This window comes from Neoarius graeffei, chromosome 12 (assembly GCF_027579695.1).
Source record: "Neoarius graeffei isolate fNeoGra1 chromosome 12, fNeoGra1.pri, whole genome shotgun sequence".
Classification (NCBI taxonomy): Eukaryota; Metazoa; Chordata; class Actinopteri; order Siluriformes; family Ariidae; genus Neoarius; species Neoarius graeffei.
The window spans coordinates 65,223,655-65,245,199 of NC_083580.1; the positions used below are offsets into that span (position 1 = coordinate 65,223,655).

Sequence of the window (21,545 nt, forward strand, 5' to 3'; positions counted from 1 at the left end):
AAGAACCTCTTCTTGTTTCTCAGATCCTGCAGTATGATATGTGGGACAAGACTCCGACAGACTTGTGGGACTGGAAGGCTCTGAAGGAGAAGATCGCAAAGTAAGCTTTAGTATTTGTAGGTCGTTCGCCACCTTATTTCATCTTTTCAGAAGATATTAAGACGGATCTCAGTGCTCCATTTGTTCAACACTGCTTCCGTTGTTTGCGTACTTTCAGTCCGGGTGACTTTATTGGGGATTTCATTGGAGTACTTGGACATAGCAAGTGCTGCAGGGTTCAGATTTCTGGTCTATAAGGGGCGTGGGGAGTGTTGATTTATTTTTAAAATAATTCAAAATTACAGCGTGGACAAGTACAACCATGCATAGGAAGAAAAAGAAAAATTCTACTCCTTATTGATTTAAAACGAGGTTTAATTTGGTATTTAGGCTAGGTGGAAATGTAACGAATTTCACGTTGCTTGGGGGACTAACTAATAAATGTATGCTTCGTTTTGTTAACAGAATGCTATACCATTCCTCTGACCAAAATTGTGGTAGGCTACATATTGATGCATCTAGATGCCAGTATTAACATTTTGTTTGCTAGTTAGATATCAGGGGCGGCACGGTGGTGTAATGGTTAGCGCTGTCGCCTCACAGCAAGAAGGTCCTGGGTTCGAGCCCCGTGGCCGGCGAGGGCCCTTCTGTGTGGAGTTTGCATGTTCTCCCCGTGTCCGCGTGGGTTTCCTCCGGGTGCTCCGGTTTCCCCCACAGTCCAAAGACATGCAGGTTAGGTTAACTGGTGACTCTAAATTGACCGTAGGTGTGAATGTGAGTGTGAATGGTTGTCTGTGTCTATGTGTCAGCCCTGTGATGACCTGGCGACTTGTCCAGGGTGTACCCCGCCTTTCGCCCGTAGTCAGCTGGGATAGGCTCCAGCTTGCCTGCGACCCTGTAGAACAGGATAAAGCGGCTACAGATAATGAGATGAGATGAGTTAGATATCAGTTTTCAAAAAAATGTTATTTATAAAGTTTATTCCATGTTATTAGTCATACCCCTTTTCCACCAAATCAGTTCCAGGGCTGGTTCGTTGCTGGTGCTGGTTCAAAACTTGTTCAACTTGCGAGCCAGCTGAGAATCAGTTTGCTTTTCCATAGCTCACGGTGCTAAGGGAAGCCACGTCATTACATCGTTGTATATGTCAGTTACGGCGCTACGTTTGCATAAACCTTGGCGCGAATATCGAAGCAAAAACAACACGGAAGAAGAAGCAGCAGCAACAACAACAATAATAATGGATGACTTCGCGTTTGTACAGCTGCTGCTTCTTGTCGCTTAAAAATGATCTTTCGCGGTCTTGCTATTGTTGTTGGTCTTCGTAAGCGGTTCTTTCCTCTGGCCCAGCAGAGAGTTGGTGCTAGCCTGGAACCGGTTTTTCTGGCCCCAGAGCCAGTTCTTTGTCAGTGGAAACAGAAAACCCGGTTCCAAACTAAGCACTGGCCCCGAACCAGCCCTGGAACTGCTTTGGTGGAAAAGGGACAACAGTGAGCGAAGATGGCATTTGGCCAATCAGTGAGACTCCAAGCCTGGATATGAGACAGGACAAGACAGAACATCTCTGGACTTGGCCCAGGTCCAGTGACCAAAATCAGTTCAATTGTTTTCCATCTTTTAGAACCTTTTACGTTCTTTTCTGACTGTTCCTATATGCGTGAAAAGCAGACTTGCTGAACTGCAGCTTTGCTGTTGTTGCTTTGCAGGCATGGTGTACGCAACAGTCTGCTCTTGGCTCCCATGCCCACTGCTTCCACAGCACAGATTCTGGGCAACAACGAGTCCATCGAGCCTTACACCAGCAACATCTACACACGCCGTGTGCTGTCTGGCGAGTTTCAGGTCCGATACAAGTTACTTGTGTTTTTGTATTCTAAAATTGTTGCACCAGTTACACACTTGTGTACAAAGAAGATGGATTTCAGTAGTAAAGGTGAAGCTTGTGTGGTGGAAAGTCTTTCTCGACTTGTCATATTTCAACAGTAAGTTCCAACCTTGGTCCTGAAGCACCCTCTGTCTTGAATATTTTAATGGTTTCCCTGCTCTAATACTTCATTTAATCAGGGAAAATATTACAACATGCAGGACAGAGTACTCTAGGGTTGGGAGGATGTGCCTTAGAAAACCTGTTTTCAGTATTCTCATACGGTTAGTTTCTTTTTAGATATCTGATTATATTTAGAAATTCCAATCAGAGCAAAGCATTTTTTTTTTTTTTTTTTTTTTTTGCTATTTAGGTTGAATAATGTTCTAGAAGTTATGATAAAGTACTAGTTCTTGTAAGACTTACTGAAGTGTACTGTATATAGCCCTTTTAATCCAGTGTTTTTGATCATGTCTAACATTTCAGATTGTGAATCCTCACTTGCTGAAAGATCTCACAGAGCAAGGACTGTGGAATGAAGACATGAAGAACCAACTGATTGCTCATAATGGATCCATCCAGGTTGGTATTTTGTTTTAGACATGGCTGTAGATGAGCTGTGTTTTTATCTCCTTAGGCCAAGTTTACATTAGACCGTATCTGTCTCGTTTTCTTCGCGGATGCACTGTCCGTTTACATTAAAACGCCTGGAAATGCTGGGAAACGGGAATCCGCCAGGGTCCACGTATTCAATCCAGATCGTGTCTGATCCGGTGCTGTGTAAACATTGAGATACGCGGATACGCTGTGCTGAGCTCTAGCTGGCGTCGTCATTGGACAACGTCACTGTGACATCCACCTTCCTGATTCGCTGGCGTTGGTCATGTGACGCGACTGCTGAAAACCGGCGCGGACTTCCGCCTTGTATCACCTTTCATTAAAGAGTATAAAAGTATGAAAATACTGCAAATACTGATGCAAATACTGCCCATTGTGTAGTTATGATTGTCTTTAGGCTTGCCATCCTTCCACTTGCAAGTGGTAAGTGACGCGCATACCCGATATGCACTGGGATCACACATACAGCGGCTCAGTCCCGAATCACTGCTCGCGCGCTCTGTGAGCTGCGCAGGGCCGGAGTGCGCACCCTCCAGAGGGCACTCGCTGTTCAGGGCGGAGTGATTTGGAGCGCGGGATGCCTGCGGAGCCGAGCGTATCCGTGTATTGGCGTTGCTATGTGCACGCGAATCGTGTATTGGTGTTGCTGTGTGCACACTAATCGTTTTAAAAACGTTAATCTGATGATCCGCTGATACGGTCTAATGTAAACCCCACCTTAGTGCCTCACTAATGGTTCTTGGTGGCTTTGTTTTACAGGGAATCCCCACAATTCCAGACGACCTAAAGGAGTTGTACAAGACAGTATGGGAGATCTCACAGAAAGTGGTCATTAAGATGGCTGCAGACAGAGGAGCTTTCATCGACCAGAGCCAGTCACTTAACATCCACATTGCTGAGCCCAACTATGGAAAACTCACCAGTATGCACTTCTATGGCTGGAAGCAGGTGAGAAAGTTCTTCTTTTGGTGTTTGTTGTGCTGTTTATCGCTGTATGCTTTGCTCACACTTAGTTGTGTAATTCTGTCTACAGGGACTTAAGACTGGTATGTATTACTTGAGGACAAAGCCAGCTGCCAACCCCATCCAGTTCACCCTCAACAAAGAGAAACTGAAGGCGGCGCAGGAAACCAAAAGCAACGAGGAAGAGATTAAGGAGAGGAACAAAGCCGCTATGGTGTGCTCTCTGGAGAACAGGGAGGAGTGTCTGATGTGTGGCTCTTAGACAGTTTCTCTTTCCTCATTCTGTCGTCTTTGATGTTCATCAGCTGAATAGATATCTGATCATAATCAGTGTTTCATCAGTAATCCAGGCAATTAGGATTAACAAAAAAAAAAAAAAATGTTGAAGTGGGTTGTTCAAAAAGCCTGTCTGGTTTCTCTTTTATAACTGTGTACATATGCTTTGTATTCCGGACATAACATCACTATTTATTTCACCTGGCTACATGGTGTAACAAAATATTGTACAAATTTTCCTTGGTATGACCAACATTCAGTCACATATCAAAGTACTAATACGTAAAAGTAGCCAGGTGACATATTTTGCATAAAATGTCTGTACTATAACTTTAACAGAGCCTGTTAAGCCTCGTCAAATTAAAAATAATTAATTTTGAGAAAGCAACGTGTGAAATATTGTTCACGTTTTAACTAATCCTTATAGATGAAAAGAAAATTTACCAACTTGTTACTCGTGTATGTTTATTATTAAAGCAGGATCACAGGTGTGCTCTCACAAAGCAAGTGCGCTGAGAAAGCCCAGATGGCAAATCATTGTAATGCCATGGGACAAGCTGGCTGTGCCACACAAACAGGTGTTGAGCAAGCTGCAACCTGCACAGGCCATGGGGACGAATTACAGCTCACTTAACAAAACCTTGTAACCGTTTGTGGGGGTGGGTGGGGATTAATCTTACACTGTGCATGGGGATTTGTTCATTTTTTTTTTTGTAATTAAAAAATTTCTTTACCTTGTTCAAATTAGGTTACCTGAAACTTCTTTTAAGTGTAAAGGTTTGCCGACAGACAGACAGGAGAGAATGTGGTGACCTTAGAAAATGGAATGTCAATGAAATTTGTTGACTTGTAGCAATGACATGCAAAATAATAATAATAATAAGTTCAATTTATATAGTGCCTTTCACAAACCCAAGGACGCTTTACAAAAGAGTTACCACCAAAAAAAAAAACTAGGAAGAGTAGTGTGAGGTAAAGAGAAAAGTTTTCAAGTGAGCTTTGAAGGAAGAGAGAGTGGAACAGTCATGAAGTGATTGTGGTAACGAGTTCCAAAGTTTAGGAGCAGCAACACTGAATGATCTGCCACCCATAGATGCCAATTTAAAACGTGGAACAGTAGAAGTCCACAGACAGAAGATCTGAGGGAGCGGGAGGGACAGTACAGATGAATTAGCTCACAGAGATAGGAAGGAGCGAAACCATGAAGAGCTTTATAGGTTAAAAGCAAGATTTTGTATTTGATCCAAGAAATAACTGGCAACCAGTGCAGTTGCTGTAAAACAGGAGTGATGTGAGCAGTGCGCTTGGTGAGTGTGAGGACTCTTGCTGCTGAGTTTTGGATATACTGCGGGCGATTGAGCAATGTGGCAGGGAGACCATAAAAGAGAGAATTGCAATAGTCAAGGCGAGAAAAAATAAACGCATTGACCAACATATTGGCATCAGTTTCCAAGAGAAAAGGGCGGAGATGTGCGATATTGCGGAGGTGAAAGAAAGCATTCTTAGTAATTAGTTTAAGATGGGGTTCAAATGTAAGGGTGGAGTCAAAGAGAACTCCAAGGTTTTTTATAACTTGGGAAGGATGAATAGACACAACATCAATAGTAAAACTGGAGAAATTCTGAACCCGTCTTTTGGTACCTACTAATAGAACCTCCGTTTTGCCGGCATTAAGTTTAAGGCAGTTCTTATGCAACCATTGCTTAAGGTCAGTGATGCAAGTCCTTAGCAGCTGAACAGAGGCTATGGAAGGGGTGATAGTGATGTAGATTTGAATATCATCAGCATAACAATGAAAGTTATAAAAATAACTGTTGGTGATGAAGTGGGTGGGTACCAACTTGAATTCATCTCAATTTTGAGGCAACTACCACTGGAAGTGAAGAATACCGTTGACTGGCCAATAAATCTACAAGCAGGATACCCAGGTAACCAGAGCCTGGAATGTCCACTAGCGAATCACTTCCTGTATGTACACCCATTCATCCATTATCTGTAGCCACTTATCCTGTCCTACAGGGCTGCAGGCAAGCTGGAGCCTATCCCAGCTGACTACGGGCGAAAGGCGGGGTACACCCTGGACAAGTCGCCAGGTCATCGCAGGGCTGACACATAGACACACAACTATTCACACTCACCTTCACACCTACGGTCAATTTAGAGTCACCAGTTAACCTAACCTGCATGTTTTTGGACTGTGGGGGAAACCGGAGCACCCGGAGGAAACCCACGGCAAGAGCATGCAAACTCCACACAGAAAGGCCCTCGGCTGCTGGAGGTGACAGTACTAACCACTACACCACCTTCTATGTACACCCTTTAACCATAATAGGATGTTATGAATGAAACTTATTTAAAATTAATTGAACCATTACATCTAGATGTTTAAATGGCTATGAAGACAGTTTAAGCAAATTGGTGGCTTTTAATTTTTTTTTAAATTGGCTGTGCAAGGACAATATTTACTCTCACACGTGTGCACACACTTGCATTCCTGTCATAAATGTTTGATAATTGCACAAGCTTAAGGAGAAGAAACTGCAACAGCCAAAGACTGCATCAGGTTCCACTCCTGTCAGCTGAGAACAGGAATCTGAAGCTCCAGCAGGTATTTCTTATGCTTTTCTGCTCACCATGGTTGTAAAGAGTAGCTATTGGAGTTACTATAGACTTCTGTTGGCTCAAACAAGTCTATCAGCATTTCCTGAAATATTTTAACAGCCAACTAACCAAATCAGTATAACATTTTCCCCATTCTGAGATTTGATGCAAATTTAACTGAAATTCTTGACCTGTATCGACACAATTGCCACACAGTTGGATAATTGCATGAATGAGCAAGTGTTCCTATTAAAGATTGTGTAGTGTGTTATATATTTATGAAATACACTTTACCTATGCGCAAGTTTCAGATTTACAGCATTTAAAATGTTTGCCTGTTTCAGAATCGCCTATTACAGGCTATGAAAAAAAAAACCTCATTCACTCAATTCTATTATATGAACGTGTTCACTCTTATGAAATATTTGGAACATTCCACAAATCACATGTTCAACAGAAAGCTGCATCATCTGAATTTCCTGAAGATCATAGAAAGAAGAAAAAGGTTGCATTCTTTGCTTCCTTTCAGTGATATAATGACTCGTCAGTATGAAAGTGCAGTCCTGTTACCCACTGTTTACAACTGAAAGTAAATCATTTATTAAAAAGATGCTGTGAGAACTTTGATTGGTGCAGGCTGTGATTAGGTAAGAATATATGGCGAGTTGGTGGCTATAGACAGCTGCAGGGGCAGGGATTAATATTTCTATCAATCACAACAACATACTCATTGCTTTCAATAAGCACTCATCCTGGTCAAGGTCGAAGTGAATCCAGAGCCTATGCCAGGAATGGGATATACCCTGGATGGGGTGGCAGTCCTTCACAGGGCACCAAGCATACATACACTTGAGGGCATTAGATCCTAGCCAAACCATCTACTGGCAGGTTTCTGAGGGGTGGGAAGTGCAGCAGACATTGGGACAACAGATCAGGATCAAATTCAGAACTGTGGATTTCCAAAAGTCACACAAGGACTGTACACAAAATCTAGGGTACAAATGACAGATTTACAAATGTATGGACTACAACTTAAGAATTGCGTTTGGCTACAGAAATGTTTAAGATGTTAAAAGGCTCATTTATAGCAGGCTGGTTATTTTCTAACAGCTGGTGTAGTTCAGAATGAACCCAGGGAGATATTTTGTTATAATTACTCAGAACTGTGAGTGGAGAGTTTTGACTCTTGAGAACCAAACCCGGTGTCCCGAGAGCCACTGTTGCCGATGAGTGATACTTCTTGTCCTTCATGGACTCTCCCTTCCTCCATCAGCGTTGTTTCATCTTCAAGTGCAGTCTGATCATTACTCTCCTCTTCCATGATCTTGTTACTGGCTCCATCCTTCTCTGCCTTACTTCCATAACCAGACTGATCATACCTAGACTGATCACCACCAGACTGATCACCACCAGACTGATCATATCTAGACTGATCACCACCAGACTGATCATCACCAGACTGATCATACCTAGACTGATCATCACCAGACTGATCACCACCAGACTGATCTTCACCCACCTGTTCCCTGATCTCATCAACCGTTTCCTCCTTCTCTATCTTAGCTTCAGCAATCTCAGCCGTGTCTTTTATCTCCTCTCCCTTCACATTGCCTACATCTTCAGAATTCGGGTGGTGGATGTTGGCCAGCAAAGGGGTACTTTTGCTGTCTGACGGCAGGCCATAGCTAAAATTGCGGAAGTTGTTTTTGGCTCCCTGGATGTACTTCCCTAGGATGGAGGAAGCACTTTGTCCGGAAGGATCCAGTCGTTTATTATCCATGTCTAACAGCGTCTGGTGAATTTGCTTCATCTCACCGTGTAGATGTCCAACCACTTTATTCAGCTCTGTGATCCGGTTTCCAACATCTGCACATAAAATGTCAAAGGAAATATGTCAACTGATAACATGTACAAAAAACCCTCACATTCTTTCTGTATATATGTCAAGCGCACAAGTCATGAAAGAAGTCCCTATCTGTAACTCAAGGAGTTTTCAAAAACTGTGAAAAAAAATCTAACAAATTCAGAAATCCATCTGATACTCTCAAGAGAACCTTGGTTTGTCCATCTGAGGTAATCTTATCAGTTTCCAAGTAGAAACTCTTTAGAAAACCAGAACCATTGTTCATCCAAAGAACCTCAGATACTCCATATTTTTTTAAAAACATTTCTTACAGACGATTATCAAAAACTCCTAAGTTAGTTCCTGGCGTCACTCACATTATAACAGCTCATCGTTCATCAGACTCTCTTGTTTTCCACTCTCAAAGATAAGACAAAAAAGCTTGTCATGTTACTGGGAAAAGACTTTCCCCTGGCAGAAAACCTACCGACAAAGACCTGGTACTGGAGGCTCCATCCATAATAAACGTCTTCTTATGGAAAAACCTCACCATATCAACAACTAGATGTATCTTTGTTAAATAAAAACTACTTTTTTATCTATTTATTATTAGTCTTATAATGTAGCTCGTCCTCTACACAAGTCTCTGTGAATGAGCTGTTACTGCAGACACGATGACGCTAAGAATGAGTGCTGTGATCTGAATTAAAGTCAGAGGCAGAGCTGTCTGTTCGAGAAAATTAATCCACACCTTCAGATTTGCGAATTGTACAGAACTATGGTATAATAGCACTCCCATATTATTAGATTATTATATAATAACTGAGGATTTTTACACCTCCTCACTCATTTCAAGCTTGGAAATGTCATTCTATTGGCAGATCATTTTGATTATTTCGAAAATGTATTTATAGAAAGAAGCAAATATTATCTACTAACAGAACAAGGCAAATTCAAACTTGAAACTTCGAAAACATTGAGCGAGAGGCTTGATAATCTTACTGATACTTATTTTATCATAATACACACATTCAATATTCTTGAAATATTCCATACAAGCTCTTATGACTTACAGCGCCCTCCACAATTATTGGCACCCCTCGTTAAGATGTGTTCTTAGGCTTCTAATAAATTCTTTTTTTTTTTTTAAATAATACAGGACAACAATGCAAAAAAAGAGAAAAATCCAACCTTTAATTCAAGTGCATTTATTCAGTGGGGAAAAAAAATCCCACATTAAGAAATCATTCTTTTACATGAAATCATGTGTGCCACAATTATTGGCACCCCTGATGTTAATACTTTGTACAACCCCCTTTTGCCAACAAGACAGCACTTAATCTTCTCCTATAACATTTCACAAGATGGGAGAATACAGAGAGAGGGACATTCGACCATTCCTCTTTGCACAATCTCTCTAAATCGTCCAGAGTCCTGGGTCCTCTCCTATGCACTCTCCTCTTCAGCTCACCCCACAGGTTTTCAATTGGGTTGAGGTCTGGGGACTGAGGTGGCCATGGGAGGAGCTTGATTTTGTGTCTGGTGAACCATTTTTGTGTAGATTTGGCCACATGTTTAGGGTCATTATCTTGCTGAAAGACCCAGTGACGACCCATCTTCAGTTTTCGGGCAGAGGCCACCAGATTTTGATTTAAAATGTCCTGGTATTTCAAAGAGTTCATGATGTCATGCACCCTAACAAGGTTCCCGGGGCCTTTGGAAGAGAAACAGGCCCACAGCATCACCGATCCTCCCCCATACTTCACAGTGGGCATGAGGTGCTTTTCTGCATACTCATCTTTTGTGATGTATTAGAGTGTTTGTTGCCAAAAAGCTCTATCTTGGTCTCATCTGACCAAAGCACATAATCCCAGTTGAAGTCCCAGTACTGCTTAGCGAACTCCAGATGTTTAAGTTTATGCTTGTAAGTGCGAAAAGGCTTTTTCCGTGCATGCCTCCCAAACAGCTTGTTGGCATGTAGATAGCGCCTGATGGTTGTTATGGAGACTTTGTGACCCCAAGATGCTACTCTTTGATGCAATTCTCTAACAGTGAGCTTTGGAGAACTTTTTACTTCTCTTACCATCCTCCTCACTGTGCGTGGTGGCAAGATAAACTTGCATCCTCGTCCAGGCTTGTTTGCCACTGTTCCAGTTGTTTTAAACTTCTTGATGATTCCTCTGACTGTAGATATGGGCAGGTGTAGGCGAGCGGCTATTTTCTTGTAGCCATTGCCTGACTTATGAAGGTCGACACACATCTGCCTTACTTGAATGGTGTGTTCTCTTGTCTTTCCCATGTTCAAGAGTGGATAAGAGAAATAGGCCTCTGTGTCACATCATATTTATACCCCAGGGAAACAGGCTGTGATGAATTACTAATTAAGGGTTCCTAGATACTCTGATCAACTTTATAAACTACAGTAAAAATGACAGAAATGCTTCAATTACATTTATTTTCTAGGAATTGTTATGGGTGCCAATAATTGTGGAACAGGTGATTTTATGAAAAATAATTATTTCGTAGTCAGGGATTTTTTATTTGTATTTTTTTAATTCACTTGAGTTAAGGGTTACATTTTTCTACAATTTTCAGTGTGAGATTATGCTTCTGCAATAAAAAATGTAATTTATTTTAAGGCTTTTAACACATCTTAACCAGGGGTGCCAATAATTGTGGAGGGCGCTGTATATAGAGTAAAGGCAAAGAATGTTAGGGGTTGGATGAAATGTCAAAGGATATGATTCTGAGAAAAATATATACGTAAGCCTCATGTGACAGTCTTGAATGGGTTTATTTTTACGCTTTGCACCATAAAACTGACAAACTGAGATCAAGAAGCTTCCTTCGTCATACCTTTGCGCTTCGTCTCCTCAAACGTTCTCCTGGCAGATTCAATATAGCGATGCACTAAAGCCTGGATCACCCGATTTCTGTACGACGTATTTTCATCTGTCTCATTAGACTGCAGTAGGCAAAACAGTACAAATTAATGAAAAGCTCTAAAATCTGGACTGCTATTTAAAGCTGATTGTGAAATAATCTCACCATAGAGCCGATGGGTGGATAGTCCACGGTGGAATTAAAGTTGCAACAGCAACAGAGCTTTCTACTCAAAGACAAAATAAATAAATAAATAAATAAATAAATTTGAACCTGAAACTCTATTTCTTTGCCTTGTTTTGGAGCGAGAGATTGCGAGCATACCGTAGGAGGTAGAAGAAAGCTTTTGGTGAGGGAATGATGTTGAAGGGAACAGGCATCGTGAGTCCCTCCCTGAAGTAGCTCAGATAGAGTTTGGAGCGAGCAAATTTCCACTCCACATCCGCATCATCCTAGAGAAGGAGAAATAAGCAGAAATAAATTGACACTAAAGCACAGAAGGGAACCGTCAGGGCCTGCTAGGCCTTCAGAGAAGGCCCAAACATATCAGCATTTCAAATCTCATCTCATTATCTCTAGCCGCTTTATCCTGTCCTACAGGGTTGCAGGCAAGCTGGAGCCTATCCCAGCTGACTACGGGCGAAAGGCGGGGTACACCCTGGACAAGTCGCCAGGTCATCACAGGGCTGACACATAGACACAGACAACCATTCACACTCACACCTACGCTCAATTTAGAGTCACCAGTTAACCTAACCTGCATGTCTTTGGACTGTGGGGGAAACCGGAGCAAACCCACGCGGACACGGGGAGAACATGCAAACTCCGCACAGAAAGGCCCTCACCGGCCACGGGGCTCGAACCTGGACCTTCTTGCTTTGAGGCGACAGCGCTAACCACTACACCACCGTGCCGCCCCAGCATTTCTCATTTCATCTCATCTCATTATCTCTAGCCGCTTTATCCTGTTCTACAGGGTCGCAGGCAAGCTGGAGCCTATCCCAGCTGACTACGGGCGAAAGGCGGGGTACACCCTGGACAAGTCGTCAGGTCATCACAGGGCTGACACATAGACACAGACAACCATTCACACTCACATTCACACCTACGGTCAATTTAGAGTCACCAGTTAACCTAACCTGCATGTCTTTGGACTGTGGGGGAAACCGGAGCACCCGGAGGAAACCCACGCGGACACGGGGAGAACATGCAAACTCCACACAGAAAGGCCCTCACCGGCCACGGGGCTCGAACCCGGACCTTCTTGCTGTGAGGCGACAGCGTTAACCACTACACCACCGTGCCGCCCTCGCCCCAGCATTTCAAATGTTAAATTTAATTTCTTTTATTCTTTCATTTCTTTCATAATTTCATTATAATTATTCTCTTCTAATTCTAATTTGGACTCATTTTCTATCAAATTTGCTTCAGAACTGAAAGGCTTACTGTCCTGAAAACATTAAAATAGAGTTATTCGGTGAGATTTATTTGTTTGTTTGTTGTCTCTAGGCGGAGAAGAGTTTAGAACTGGCTCACTCATTGGTTAGGGCTTCATTGCCGGGACAAAAGGCCATGGCAGTGTATGTTTATGTAGGAAGTGAGAGATGAATTAACCAATCAGATTTTGATTTATAGTGGGAGAGATAAAAAATTTAATCGACCTCGGCCTTCTCGAACGCCAACGCAAGCTTAATTGCGAGTCGTTCATCGGTAGTTTTCGTCAATGCTAATAAAGCGGTCAAGCCAGTGCTATCAAGAGCAAGTAGCACAGGCTAACAACCGAGAAACTAAGATTTCTGTCTCCAGACTCTTCTTCCACGCACGCTCACCACAGTATTTTTCACTCAGACGTAAGTATTCATTTCCCTGTGTAATTTACTTAGCTACTTTTAAAACCAACATCGACAGCTACACACAACGGAGTGACCTGGCACCCTGCCACTAATCCCTTGCAAAATCCTTTGCCCTGTTGCTTTTTTGGTGTGTCTGGCCAAGTTTTGGCTGAGCTCAAGTCCCAGCTCTAACAGTAACGGTTCGCCACCGCTAAAGCATCATTTCATACTGTATAACAAAGCAGTCTTCAGTTCAACAGCACATAGAAATAGCTTACCTCAATCTTCTGATAAGAATTTGTGATCATAGCAATGAACATGTTAAGTAGCACAATGACGATCAGTAGGGTAAAGATGCCATACAGGATTCTGCCCACAAACTCAGCCAAAACATAATCAGGCATATCCACATATTCTTTATTGACAACACCAAACATTGTCCAGAACAGGAACTGGAAGGTCTCATTAAACCTGGAAAAGACATAGGGGTTTTGTTTGTTTGTTTTTGTAAACAGTAAGCCCTGGTCCAATCAACAATGACATATTAAAGTTCTTTTCCTTAAATTTTCTATTACTAGTAAATTATAAGAAGTTCAAACCTTCCAAGATAATCAGAGTTGATGTAAGAAACGTAGATATTGTTGATGCCACACAAAAAGGCTGTACCAATGATCATCAATATAAACAAGAACCTAGAGAAAGAAAAGTATAAAAATGAAATGTTCACAATTTTCGACAAAATGTAAAATCAGGTGAGACACCTTTCGAATCTTTCTCATCACTCTTTGTAGCTTATAAGTGCATTGCAATTGGTTTTAAACATCCATCCATCCATCCATCCATCATCTGTAGCCGCTTATCCTGTACAGGGCTGCAGGCAAGCTGGAGCCTATCCCAACTGACTACAGGCGGACACGGGGAGAACTTGCAAACTCCGCACAGAAAGCCCCTCGCCGGCCACGGAGCTCGAACCCAGAACCTTCTTGCTGTGAGGCAACAGTGCTAACCACTACACCATCGTGCCGCCCTGATTTTAAACATCTCATCTCATCTCATTATCTCTAGCCGCTTTATCCTTCTACAGGGTCGCAGGCAAGCTGGAGCCTATCCCAGCTGACTACGGGAGAAAGGCGGGGTACACCCTGGACAAGTCGCCAGGTCATCACAGGGCTGACACATAGACATAGACAACCATTCACACTCACAGTCACACCTATGGTCAATTTAGAGTCACCAGTTAACCTAACCTGCATGTCTTTGGACTGTGGGGGAAACCGGAGCACCCAGAGGAAACCCATGCGGACACGGGGAGAACATGCAAACTCCGCACAGAAAGGCCCTCGCCGGCCACGGGGCTCGAACCCGGACCTTCTTGCTGTGAGGTGACAGCACTAACCACTACACCACCGTGCCGCCCTGATTTTAAACATGTTTAAATATATTATAGGAGTAGGTTTGGACTTCAATAAATCTAGTTTTAGCTCTTCTTGTTTGTTTTTTTCATAGATGAGTCAACTCTTTGAACCACCGCTTTTAGGTGAACGTTGGCTAAATGGACAGGAATCATCTTCAGATCTACTTTGATGAATAAGGAATGAAATTTGAGAAAAGTTTGACAGTACAGGCACAATAATAATATTAATGCCAGAATGCATTCTGTAATTCTTGTTTTTATTTGTGAAGTGACCTTGGGTGTCTTGAAAGGCGCTTTTAAATAAAATTTATTATTATTATTATTATTATTATTGATACAGCAACACCTTGTTAGCTCTGCTTTTCTGAAAAGCCGCAATGCAAAGTATAAAGTTTAGCCAAACCAGAAAGTAAATTTTTACTGAGCATTCTAGGTGAATGCCAACAACTTTGAGTTGAAAGAAATGAAAAAGTTGTCTCTGGTTTGTGAGCTATATCATAGAAGCTATATACTGTAATTGTGAGCTAATATAGGCATGCCAATATTTAACAATTATTCCACGAAATTGAGTTGTACATGAGTTGATAGCCAACGAAGTGTGCAACACCGAGTTGGCTATAAGCCATGTATGATGAGATTGAGTGGAATAACTGTTTTATTCTATCCACATTCACTGGATTTTGAGAAACAGAGCATTTTTCTTTTTCGCAAATTCGATAAATAAAAACTTTATACAAAACGTCCGACAAAATCATTTCCACTTTGGTGGACTTCTTAAAAACCTATCAATGGCTGCACGACTTGACTTTAGTGTTGTTTTTTTGTAGAAAGTGCCATCTTACTGTCATGCCGAGGTATAGAATGGCTTTAGACATTTATTTAATTGTTCCTTGGACATTTCAGTTCTGTAATTTTCAAACTTCTTTGAGCTTTTGAACCAGTCTACAAAATTCAATGCTTAAAGATGAAGAATGTAAACAAACCAGTGAAATGACAGGAACAATTTGTGAAAAATGCTATAATAATAATAATAATAATAATTCTTGAAAAATAAAAAAAGATATGTTCGTACCATCAAATACTTTTATTCCATATTTTGTTGCTTTTTTTGCATTTTGTTTTCGAGTAGAGTTTTTATTTCATTGTCAGTTGGTTCAGCAACACGCTCTGCCATTTTGTTTTTCTCTACTCACGGTATATGAGCTGATAGCCCAGTAGTAGAGTAGCCAAACAGAGCACACGATTGCTCATATCCAGTGAATGTGGCTATAATAATAATAGAAGATAGTTTCTATTTGTGATTTTATCTGTGATGTTCTTTTGTTCATTTTTATAGATAAGATTGTCTAAATCAAATAAAACCAACCAAACATTCTTTTGAAGTTTGTGATAATTTAGAGATAATTTAGGCATGTGCTACTGATTTAATTCTGCTCACAATTTACAATAAAAAAAATAAAGAAAGAAAAATCGTGATTAACAATTTAATTGTCCAGGACAGAAAAATGACAATTAAAACCTAAAGCCATGGAATATCACCACTGAATGTTACTAGTTTTACATGTAAACAACTCAGACATCACCTATCAGCTTTTCTTACTCGTTAATGACATTAGCTTTGTAGCTCCAGTGCAAAATTGAAGACGTGAACTTCATCTCATCTCATCTCATTATCTCTAGCCACTTTATCCTGTTCTACAGGGTCGCAGGCAAGCTGGAGTCTATCCCAGCTGACTACGGGCGAAAGGCGGGGTACACCCTGGACAAGTTGCCAGGTCATCACAGGGCTGACACATAGACACAGACAACCATTCACACTCACATTCACACCTACGGTCAATTTAGAGTCACCAGTTAACCTAACCTGCATGTGTTTGGACTGTGGGGGAAACCGGAGCACCCGGAGGAAACCCACGTGGACACGGGGAGAACATGCAAACTCCGCACAGAAAGGCCCTCACCGGCCACGGGGCTCGAACCCGGACCTTCTTGCTGTGAGGCGACAGCGCTAACCACTACACCACCGTGCCGCCCCGGGATGACATTGTATTTAAAAAAAAAAACCAAACAAACCATTCTTGTAACTCCATTTTCATCCCAGCAGTGAATGACCATTTAGCTTTGCAACTGCTATTTATACCTGATCATATCATCAATCATCTTTCCCATAGAGATCTGCAGGGTTCCCAGAGACTCTTGTGCAGGCAGGATGTAGGCCAAACGTGTGAAACTCAGCATGCTGGTGACAGCAAAGAGCACTTCAGCTATTAGCTGAGGGTCCTCCTGATGCCACTCATGACGATCTGGGAAAGAACGGCCAATTAATCAGTTAATCACATGAAGCATCAACGATTATTGCAAAATGATGTTTCACCTCTGTATAGTGAAACCATAGACTTTTTCCAGATTATATATAATAATAAACTGCTACAGTGTGACAGTCAATTGTTATTATGTCATAAAATATCAAAAGCCAATCACGTATGGTACACTTGTATAGTAGTATAATATTATCTTCTGGACACTTTGACTGTCACACTCACTTCTTAATTTTGCACCAAAACCCAGTAGCCTTCATTACGTTTTCTTTTTTAATCTGAAAAGTGCTTTCTTATGTAATATGCTGCTCAGATACAAACTTTTTTTTTTTTCTGTAACACTTAATTTTGTGCTGGAAAAACGAATGTTTGGACTCTAAAATGTTTTTGTACCAACTCGATAATGTAGAAGTCATAAAATAGAAATCTATAACAAAGTTTGTATGAAAAAATAGGGGGGCTAATACTTTTGCACAGCACCCTAAGTCTGGGTTTCAAGTACCTGTACTTTACTTGAGGATTTTTTTTTTCACTTTATAGGTGACTTTTGACTTGTACTCACTAATTTCTACTTCACGCTCTTCAAAGTACATTCTCAATAACAAAACCCCTCCATTTCTCTATAATTATGCAAATCATAAGGTGAATTTTTAGCATCAGACATCTTCAAAGAGTTGATCAAAATTAAAAATAAATAAATAAATAAAAAAATAATAATAATTAAAAAAAAATATATATATATATATATATATATATATATATATATATATATATATATATAATTTTTTTTTTACATATCAACACATGTGCCAGTGAGAATGACACCCATGACTGTAAACTACCTACTGGTACGTACACTTTGTATTTATCACGGCTGTTTGTTTTGTGACAGTCAGCTTTTGGCATTCAGCTGGTTTGCATAATCACTTGAGAGATAAGGAATAAGGCTGTTTCTTGGTGAAAGGGGCACTAATTTAACTTCAGAAACTAAAATGATTCAGTGCATGATCTTTTTCTTCTTTTGTGAATCTTTCTTGTACTTTTCCTTCCAAACTTAAGAGTTTATAGTCGTCTAATTTTGACCGAGTAATAAATGTGTCCCTTTTTCGAAGCAAACATTTTTATAGCACTCATATCATATCAAATGATTTATTATTCAGTACCGAAAAACAACTTCGGATGACTTTTAATAAGCTAACAAAATACGGATGACTTTTAATAAGCTAACTGTTTGATATGTGATTAAAATATATAAAAACTAGCAGGTTTTGCAAAATTCTGGGTTGCCCCCAGACTTCCATGTCAAATTTGGTGAAGATCCGTCGAGAAATGGTGATGTTAACCCAAGACAAACAAAAGTCCAAACATCCACCACCCAGGGGCCCACCAGGGACCCCCTGGGGTCCGAATATGGAATTTCTGAGTTCTGCCAAATTGTGGCTATCTCCTGTACCTACGAGCCAAGTTTAGTGGAGCTCTGTCGAGAGTTTGTGTTGATAAATGTAACGTGAAAGGTATTGGTGGAGGGGGTGGGTGGACATTATGCTCCCTAGGGACTTCCCTGCGGCCTGTACATGAATTTTGTTTATATCTGCAAAATTCGGGGTCATCCCCCGACCTCCTTGCCAAATTTGGTGAAAATCCGTCGAGAAATGGCGACGTTAGCTCACGACAAACAAACGAACTTTGCCGTTTAGTATATACATAGATAAAGGGTGTAAAATGTGTGTGCTCACCAGACTGGGTAAAATAGAGACAATGTTCACTTTCTGGTGACTGGCACAGAATGTAGCCTTTAACCAGAATCACCACTCGCAGGGCAAAAGAGGCCAGATACATGCTGAGCACAATCATATCCAGACAGTTCCACAAATCCAGGAAATAGCTCCTCAAGCCTTCGATCCAGATCTCCTTACACTCAAACCAGAAAAACCCTAAAGAAAACAATGCACTTAAGTCAGTACTCTTCCCTCATCTCCAGCTCTACCGGCCACTTTTAAAAGTAAACATTATTTTAAAAAGAGTCAGCAATGAGGCAGAGTGGTGGATATAGTTTACATATTTCTCCAAGAACTCCACTGTTGACCATTTCCTGTTTCCCTGGGGTATAAATATGAAGTTGCACAAAAAAAATGTTTGTTTAAGCTCAAAATTTTGCTCTGTGTGGGTTTTTTTTTCTTCTCTTCTCATGTAGGCTACCAACAATTCTGGAGTCCACTCTGTATGCATTACACTGTGCTGTTATCATACAGTGCAATGCAATAATGAGTACACCCCCCCCTGAAAAACGACATTTTTCACAGTATTAAAATGAACACAAACAATATGTCCCAAACAGTTCCTTGATGATGTTTATTGCACTATGTTCTTACATTATAACTCAAGCAGAAAGGTGAAAAGATGCCTTAAATTACATATTTTTCTGTTTCCGTGAAAGTGGGGTGGAGCAAAAGTGAGTACACCCCACAACAAACTCAATTACATCCAGTACATTTAGTACTTTGTATGGCCTCCATTATTTGCAATGACAGCCCCAAGTCTCCTTGGCATGGAGTGCACAAGTTGACAACATTTGGCTACATCAATCTTTTTCCATTCTTCAAGGATGACATCTTTCAGAGCCTGGATGTTGGATGGAGAGTGATGCTCAACCTGCCTCTTCAGTATTCCCCAAAGATGCTCTATAGGGTTCAGATCAGGTGACATACTTGGCCATGGAATCACTCTCACCCTGTTCCTCTTCAGAAAGTCAGCAGTGGCCTTAGATGTGTGTTTTGGGTCATTGTCATGTTGAAAAATGGCACGACGATCAACGGCCCGAAGTGATGGAAGCATCTTAGCTTTCAATATAGAGCAGTACATTTGAGAATTCATGATGCCATCAATGAAATGCAGTTCTCCAACACCCGCAGCACTCATGCAACCCCACATAAGAACACTACCCCCTCCATGTTTCACTGTGGGCACCATGCATTTTTCCTTGTACTCCTCACCCTTGCGACGCCAGACTGTTTTGAAGCCATCAGTTCCAAAAAGATTGATTTTGGTCTCATCACTCCAGAGTATAGAGTCCCAGTAGCCTTCATCCTTTTCAGCATGTGCCCTGGCGAACTCTAGACGGGCTTTTTTGTGACTGGGCTTTAGGAGAGGCTTCCTTCGGGGACGACACCCATGCATGCCATTCCGCTGCACTGTACGGCATATTGTGTCACGTGACACATTCACTCCAATTTCAGTCTCTACTTCCTTAGATACCTGTTGTGCACTTGCATGCCGATTTTCCTCAACTTTTCTCATTACAAGCCGCTCCTGCCTGGGTGTTAATTTTCTTGGCCAGCCTGTACGTCTCTGTACTTTGGCTGCAGTTCCATCTGTCTTGAATTTTTGGATCACTTTTGCAACCGTGTTCTTACTGATAAGTAAGGCTTTACTGATCTTCTTGTAGCCCTCACCTCTCTTGTGTAAAGCAATAATCCGCTTTCTCAGATCCAGAGACATTTCCTGGCCATGAGGTGCCATTGCCACGGTGGTGTAGTGGTTAGCGCTGTCGCCTCACAGCAAGAAGGTCCTGGGTTCGAGCCCCGGGGCCGGCGAGGGCCTTTCTGTGTGGAGTTTGCATGTTCTCCCTGTGTCCGCGTGGGTTTCCTCCGGGTGCTCCGGTTTCCCCCACAGTCCAAAGACATGCAGGTTAGGTTAACTGGTGACTCTAAATTGACCGTAGGTGTGAATGTGAGTGTGAATGGTTGTCTGTGTCTATGTGTCAGCCCTGTGATGACCTGGCGACTTGTCCAGGGTGTACCCCGCCTTTCGCCTGTAGTCAGCTGGGATAGGCTCCAGCTTGCCTGCGACCCTGTAGAAGGATAAAGCGGCTAGAGATGATGAGATGAGGTGCCATTGCTGACAGCAGGAAATGGGAAAGGGTGGTTTGCTTTAGGTAACAGCCTTTTGTAGCCAACTGCCTAATTAACACCTGTGTAATGAATAATTAGACTCACCTGTGGTTAATTGTTTGTTCAGGTCCACATTGGTAGCCTAAAAAGTTGCTTTACTCAGAGCCCTTCAGTGGGGTGTACTCATTTCTGCACCACACAAATTTCACTAAAACTGAAATAAAAATCATTTAAGTTATATTATTAGCCTTTGTTTTGAGTTCAAAAGCTCAACAGAACCTGTGTTTAACTTAGTCTGGGAACATTTTGGAAATATATCTTTGTGTTCCTTGTCATATTGTGTGAAATGTTACTTTTCAAAGAGGGTGTACTCATTATTGCATTGCACTGTAAGTGTGGAGGTAATGAAGGAAAACACACACCAGCCACCCACACCATGTGGATAGAGGTGTATAGTATGGTCTGATGCCTGCTTGAAAACGTCTCACGAAACAGTTCCATGAAAATGGATTCCGCTAACAGTGTGATGAGGAACCACAAGTAGGAGGCCGAGTGAAGGATGAATTTAATCACTGGAACCTTCAAAATCTTTCCCACCTATAACAAAAAAAAAAAAAAAATAGATACAATAATTTAAAAAAAAATCACCACCTGGTGTAAAAATCTCAAATAGAAATGTAAAGCACAGTAAGAGTTTGCACTTTGTATAAGTAAATATATAAATATGTTTCGCTGCAGTGAGCATACTAAGTTTCCGATACAAATTCCATTCAACTTCTATTAGAGTTGTTCTCAAAGTGGGGTCTGTGAACGAGACCGTCAATGACGGCGTAGCTCACGCCGGCCCCATCTAGTCCAGAAGGAACGATCTAAAGTGGGCCATGTTGTGCAATAAACGTTGCAAGCTATAGACACTATATACAAGCTATATATAGAAGCTATATACACCCTAGGAATACCTACCTATTTGGCAGAAAGAATCCAAAACGGCGAGGAACTGACCA

At 41.5% G+C, this 21,545-nt stretch overlaps 2 protein-coding genes across 6 annotated transcripts in view; one reads left to right on the forward strand and one right to left on the reverse strand.

Annotated features, from left to right (window-relative positions):
- Nucleotides 1-4,504, forward strand: part of rrm1 (ribonucleotide reductase M1 polypeptide) — a 43,289-nt gene extending 38,785 nt beyond the window's left edge. For all 5 annotated transcript variants that reach the window (XM_060936249.1, XM_060936248.1, XM_060936246.1 and 2 more), the window contains 5 exons: nt 24-100; nt 1,746-1,881; nt 2,390-2,485; nt 3,281-3,469; nt 3,555-4,504. In XM_060936249.1, the coding sequence (XP_060792232.1) occupies nt 24-100; nt 1,746-1,881; nt 2,390-2,485; nt 3,281-3,469; nt 3,555-3,746 (690 nt within the window). In that variant the 3' untranslated portion in view covers nt 3,747-4,504. The remainder of the gene's footprint in view (nt 1-23; nt 101-1,745; nt 1,882-2,389; nt 2,486-3,280; nt 3,470-3,554) is intronic.
- A 2,491-nt stretch (nt 4,505-6,995) lies between these two features.
- LOC132894801 (short transient receptor potential channel 2-like) overlaps nt 6,996-21,545 on the reverse strand; it is a 66,655-nt gene continuing 52,105 nt past the window's right edge. The window contains exons 13-21 of the mRNA XM_060934913.1: nt 20,964-21,138; nt 18,388-18,585; nt 16,474-16,636; nt 13,519-13,611; nt 13,198-13,390; nt 11,412-11,539; nt 11,253-11,313; nt 11,061-11,169; nt 6,996-8,227 (exon numbers count right to left, since the gene is read on the reverse strand). Of these exons, the coding sequence (XP_060790896.1) occupies nt 7,515-8,227; nt 11,061-11,169; nt 11,253-11,313; nt 11,412-11,539; nt 13,198-13,390; nt 13,519-13,611; nt 16,474-16,636; nt 18,388-18,585; nt 20,964-21,138 (1,833 nt within the window). The 3' untranslated portion in view covers nt 6,996-7,514. The remainder of the gene's footprint in view (nt 8,228-11,060; nt 11,170-11,252; nt 11,314-11,411; nt 11,540-13,197; nt 13,391-13,518; nt 13,612-16,473; nt 16,637-18,387; nt 18,586-20,963; nt 21,139-21,545) is intronic.